Consider the following 6,000-nt stretch of genomic DNA (forward strand, 5'->3'; position numbering starts at 1 on the left):
AATATGGTTAGTTAAACCGATTTATGTTGGAATGAGTATTTTAGACTTGGCGAAAACGACCATATATGATTTCCAATATGGCTACTTAGCTAGCAGGTTCGGAGAAAACTTTTCGACCTGCTATACCGATACTGATAGTGTGATCGTGGAGATACGGGAAAAAGACCCGTATGAAGCAATGATACATGATTGTTATAAATATTTTGATACCTCAGAATATCCTAAAGATAACATTTACGGCATCCCTCTGGTTAATAAGAAGGTATTGGGCATAATGAAAGATGAGAATAATGGGTGCATTATGACCGACTACATAGGACTCCGATCGAAATTATACACGACAAAAGCAGCTACCACAGATGTTGACATTAAAAAGCTGAGGGGCAAGTTGAAAGAACAAGAGTATGACGATGATGAAGTTGATAATATTATACGAAATTATGGTGTGACAAAGAAGGCGAAGGGGGTAAAGAAATCTGTAGTAAATACTAAAATTACTTTTGAGGACTACGTAGAATGTTTAGATACCTTTAGAGCAAAGGTCACCTCACAAAATCTTATACGCTCTGATAAACACCAAGTTTATTCTATAACTCAAAGCAAGATTGCGCTAAGCCCCAATGATGATAAAAGACATCACATTCGGGGTTCTTATGATACGCTTCCCTTTGGGCACTATTTAATTGATACTCTTGAGATGGATGTTGATTAGATTTAACACAAAGATTTGAATAAACTTATTTTAACATTTATCATTGATGATTTTATTGACTTTAAGATGGATGCTGATTGAAGTTGGTCTTAAAACTTTATTTATTACAAATGTACAATTTTTTTTATTATATTCCTCTTATCACCCTATCACTAATCGTTTTTACGTCACTAAGATTATTTAGATGATTGAATATTGTAATTTTTTATAACTTTATTTATTACAACTAACATAATGATATCTGGAACAGGCCCTTTTTACTACATTCCTCAACCTTTCCCACACTCATTGTTTTTATATCATATGATGATTCTAGTAACTCATACTTTTGTATATATTATCTCTAAATTTAGTATTATTAAGTATGCCCCTAAAAAAGATGTTTAGTTATGACCAAAAAAAAAAAAGATATCTGATATGGACCACTGGCAAATTAATGAGCCGTTCTGGTTAATTCCAGAGCCGTTGCTCGTGTAGCCTTCAAGTTAAAACAATCGATAACTTAATGGTCTTCTTTCCCCGATTTAGTTTTAAGTCTTCGATATCCTATCAAAATACAGGAGTCGAAAAAATCCCTAGTTTTAAGATTAGATAACCTACAGTTATTTTCCCCTAATAATTCATTTTTGAATACTATAGAACTTAGTAACGAATGAATTGATACCAAAGTATCGGTATTTTAACATTAATAAGAATACATAAAAGATGTCCAACAGATCAATAAAAAGATGTCTACTAAACCAAGTAAAGAGCTGATCTTAGTAAGTTAAGTATATCACTATTATTAAATATATTATCATATAATGTAAAAATCATTCCTACTAACCATCACCCCTACTAACCTGGCGGTCGATGTAGTCGTACCTTCACGTTGGTGATCGCTGTTAAGAATATATTTTTGTTTTTTCAACAAATTTATGTTCGACCGAATTGGCTACCTTTCATTCATTGCATGCTTACATTATTTTTATAAATCGCTTTACACACATTTCATCGCTTAGATACTAACATTATTTTATTAACGTTTACATATTAACCATTACTTACTGCTTGACTGTCCTTGCTAACATTTTTTCAGTCTATGTAGTCTAAATTTGTTTATGGTCGTAGGTAAATAACAGTACATGTATTTTTCTATTTCAATAATACAACTTATTTTCACTATATTAAATACCTTTTCTATGTCGACGTATAACTCATATCTATAAACAATTGTTTGTGCTATGCTATATTGTTAAACGATTTTTCTAATAAAACAGATAATCCCATTTTTATGTGAGAAGTATAATACCAACCTACATAATATTACCCTACTTGCCGTATATGAAATAAAGTATGCAACTTACAATCTTTGTAAATAGCAAGTGTATGATTGGAGGAAGATTCATGTAGATCCAATCAGAGAATATTATATTGTGTATGTTTGTCGGTCTGATCTTAAGAATGTTATATGTTCTTTGTAATGACCAGGTGTATGAATGGAGGGAGATTCATGTATAGTAGTATTCAATAATAGAAGACGGTGGATGTTTGTTGGTTTGATCTTAAGAATGTTATTATATTCTTTGTAATGACCAGGTGTATGAATGGAGGGAGATTCATGTATAGAAGATTATATTGAGGATGATTGTTGCTTTGGTCATAAGAATGGTATACGTTCGTCGTATTATATTTCTAGTATTACCTCCCACGCTGCTATGTTGTTTTTATCGACACCTGTACCATATTATTAATTGTTTCGAGGGAGAGAGAGAGAGAGAGAGAGAGAGAGAGAGAGAGAGAGAGAGAGAGAGAGAGAGAGAGAGAGAGAGAGAGAGAGAGAGAGAGAGAGAGAGAGAGAGAGAGAGAGAGAGAGAGAGAGAGAGAGAGAGAGAGAGAGAGAGAGAGAGAGAGAGAGAGTCTTTTATGATGTCTTATAGATGCTAGATGGTTTGGGCAAAGATAAAGAACGGAAGATGAAAGTGAGAGCATGTCATGTATGTTCGGTGGTTTGGATAGAATGTCCTAATGATTCTATTGTGTCTTATACGGTAAGTCGTTTAGACGCTACATTCCAAATGTTCCTCTGATAATGCAGCCATTGTAATTCCATGATTCAATACTCCTTTTGTCAATGTCGCGATGATTGTTTTCTCAACATATTCGCTATTCCTTCCTTTACCTACGATACCTCACACATCACGATCTGATCAATAACAGCGGAGATATGCTGTAGTGCCGTTTTGGCCGTCCTCTTTGTTTTTTGTATTAGCTTATTCCTTACCCCCTCCACTTTCCTACGATACCTCACACGTCATGATCGGACCGATAGCAACGGAGATATACTATAGTACCGTTTTGGCTCTGCCGTTCTCTTTGTTTTTTGTGTTAACTTATTCCTTACCCTCTCCACTTTCCTTCGATACCTCACACGTCAAGATCGGACGAGTCTTGGCGCCTCCACCACTATACGCGTCAAAAATGACCAGAATGGACCTTAGCGATTTCTTATGGGATTTAACACGGGAAAATACGCCGAACTGTTGCAGTACAATTACTGGTATTGTTTTAAATTGAAATGAAGGTGAAGAGTAAAAGTCGAAGCCACTTAATCTATGTTTACAATAATATCATTTAGAATGTCATATTTGAATTCATTTAAAATTGTTTTAATTCGGTCTAAATTATTTTTATGGTATTCTTTATTAACTTGAATAAAAATAATAAATACATCGGTTTTTAACTGTTTCGTGAGATTTCGTATTTTTTTTTTTAGAATACGGTCCTGACAAATGTACTCAAACTTTGGACTTTGATACGAGTAGCAAGGATTTGTGCACGGAGTGACTAATACTCCACAAAATTGTAAATTTTCAACCAAATAAAAAATACTAGTTTTTGTTTTTTGGGTCCACCATTTAAAAAAAATTGACCTTCCTCATGAGACTTTTTTATTTAGTTATTCATGTCGGATAACACAACTTTTCCGTTTCGGAAAATTTTCTGGAGGGGAGCGTTTTATAAAATATAAGTAGAGTTTTCTAAGCTTTGGTGCATCCGACAACTGCGGTATCCTTAAAAATTTGTCGGACAATATTACAGGTAAATTGTAAGTATTTTTATCATACAATCCTGCAAAAAAATCATTTTTTATGGCTCCATAATGCGGCTCTCATAGGCATGGGGCGCACGCGTCATAAAGAGTAATAAAATTTATACCATCACAGCTGATTTTTGCAGGATTCTTGGATAAAAATATTTACAATTAATATGTAACGGTAATATTGTCCGACAAATTTTTAAAAGTACTCAAGTTGTCGAACGCACCAAATTTTAGAAAGCTCTATATTTACGAAACGCCCCCTCCAAACAACTTTCCAAAAAAAATATATTATTATTTTAGTGGGACTTTATAGCTAGCACGTGGTGGTAATGCGTGACATGAGTCTGAGCGAGATGGTTATGTCGGTTTGCTGTATGTGTTTTACGATTCGGCGTCGGCCTATGTCACATTTTATGAAGAAAGACGCTATTGCCGATGTACAATATGATGTCTGTCTTTTTTATTTGAAAGACATGCATTATGTGTACTTATGATATCACTTTTGATTTTTATATGTGAAACTCAGGGAACTAATGCAATAAATTTAAACTTTAATCATTCACAGTTGGTTGTTCTTTAGGTTTAGTATCGGGTATTGCCTCCTCTACATATGCGGAGGATTTCAATACGCCTAGGCGTACTTGCTGAGTCTGTTCTTGCGGTATATGTTCCCACTCTTCATTCGCTACATCTTTTTCCCTAAAATGTCCCATAAATGTTCTAATGAATTCATATCAGGACTACAAGCGGGTCAATCCAAAACGGGAATTCCCACTCCCACAGTATTTAGGCGGTCCATGACAATTTGCGCAGTATGTGAAGGCGCATAAATAAGAAATTTTCTCCAACGAAATAGGGGACAACATTGCCCTCCAGACACTGTCGTATGTATCTATCTGCAGTTAGGAGTTCCATGTTCGATGAAAATTAATTTTTTGCGTCCGTTGAACAAAATACTTGACCATATCAGAACGTTTCGCCATCAAACGGCAGTTTGGGAGAAATACAGCAAGGTGCAGATCTTTCTCCGGGTCTTCTCCATATAAATGCGATGAAAGATGGAGCAAAAAGGATCTGGATAAGTACTAAAAACGGACAAAAAAAAAAACAGGAAAAGCAATAGTAAGATGGAAAAATGAAATAATCAACGCTGGTCTAATAAACTTAATGAGTACCTAAAAAATTACAGCTTGAATAGGAAATATCTTGAGGAAATATTATAAGATTTGTTCCAACTCGATACAAAACCGTTCTTGAACGGTTACGAGTATGCGCAGTAACAAAAAATTATTCGTTATTGCGCATGCGCGTAACGATTCAAGAACAGTTTTATATCGAGTTGGAACAAACCTATAATTTTGTGAAATGATAATAATGATGAATAACTCCGGTAGTTTGTTGAATAGTCACTCCAAATGTATCTAACCAAACTCAAATAAAAATCAGTCTCATTTGCTTATGTTTATAAGTTGAAATCATAAATTTATAAATATGATATTACCTCCATCCTTGAGCGCCGGCAATTCTTCAGTTACAAGTTTAAAGTCACTTTCTTTGGGAAATCCATCAAACTGTTTTTCAAAAATAAAAGCTTTGGCACTTACATGTCGCTTGATAAATTTGTTAGTTTGAGAAAACAATCTAGACTTTTTTAAAAGCTTATTACACGCAGTCATTTCAAAACACTTTAATTGCAATATTTATTACAAAAATACAAAATACCGACACAGTTATCAGTTATCGAACGAAGATTAATGTTTTTTATAAGTACAATAATCAATCATAATATTTGTTTACCTCTTACTCTAAGATAAAATAGTTGGTTTATGTTTTAACAGGGTTGTATTGGTATTATACACTCACCGGCACAAAATTACGCCACTAATAATTTTTGATTAAGTTTGACAATTGATAACTTTATTATTTGTACTCCGATTTTCAAAATTTTGCATCAGTTTGTAGGTATGTACAGTTACGGTCATTGAATAGTTTACAGGCTAACATATCTAGGAGCCGATTTTCAAGAAAACTTTTCGTTTATAAATTTGCAAAAGTCTGTGTGTTATTGCGTCGCCGCTCCTGCAATACTTAGAGCAGGTGTATCGATGGATTCTTATGTAGTTTTGCCTTCTGAATCCAAATCTGAAAACGCCATTTCGATATATCTAACCGTCTTTGAGATAATCGAGCTCAAAGTCTAAAATGT

General features: G+C 34.0%; 1 protein-coding gene across 1 annotated transcript in view; it reads right to left on the minus strand.

The window, feature by feature from the left end:
• Positions 1-5,574, minus strand: part of LOC126881272 (prostaglandin reductase 1-like) — a 65,420-nt gene extending 59,846 nt beyond the window's left edge. The window contains exon 1 of the mRNA XM_050645452.1: positions 5,296-5,574. Within this exon, the coding sequence (XP_050501409.1) occupies positions 5,296-5,470 (175 nt within the window). The 5' untranslated portion in view covers positions 5,471-5,574. The remainder of the gene's footprint in view (positions 1-5,295) is intronic.
• Positions 5,575-6,000: the final 426 nt, after the last annotated feature.

Source organism: Diabrotica virgifera, chromosome 3, assembly GCF_917563875.1.
Source record: "Diabrotica virgifera virgifera chromosome 3, PGI_DIABVI_V3a".
Classification (NCBI taxonomy): Eukaryota; Metazoa; Arthropoda; class Insecta; order Coleoptera; family Chrysomelidae; genus Diabrotica; species Diabrotica virgifera.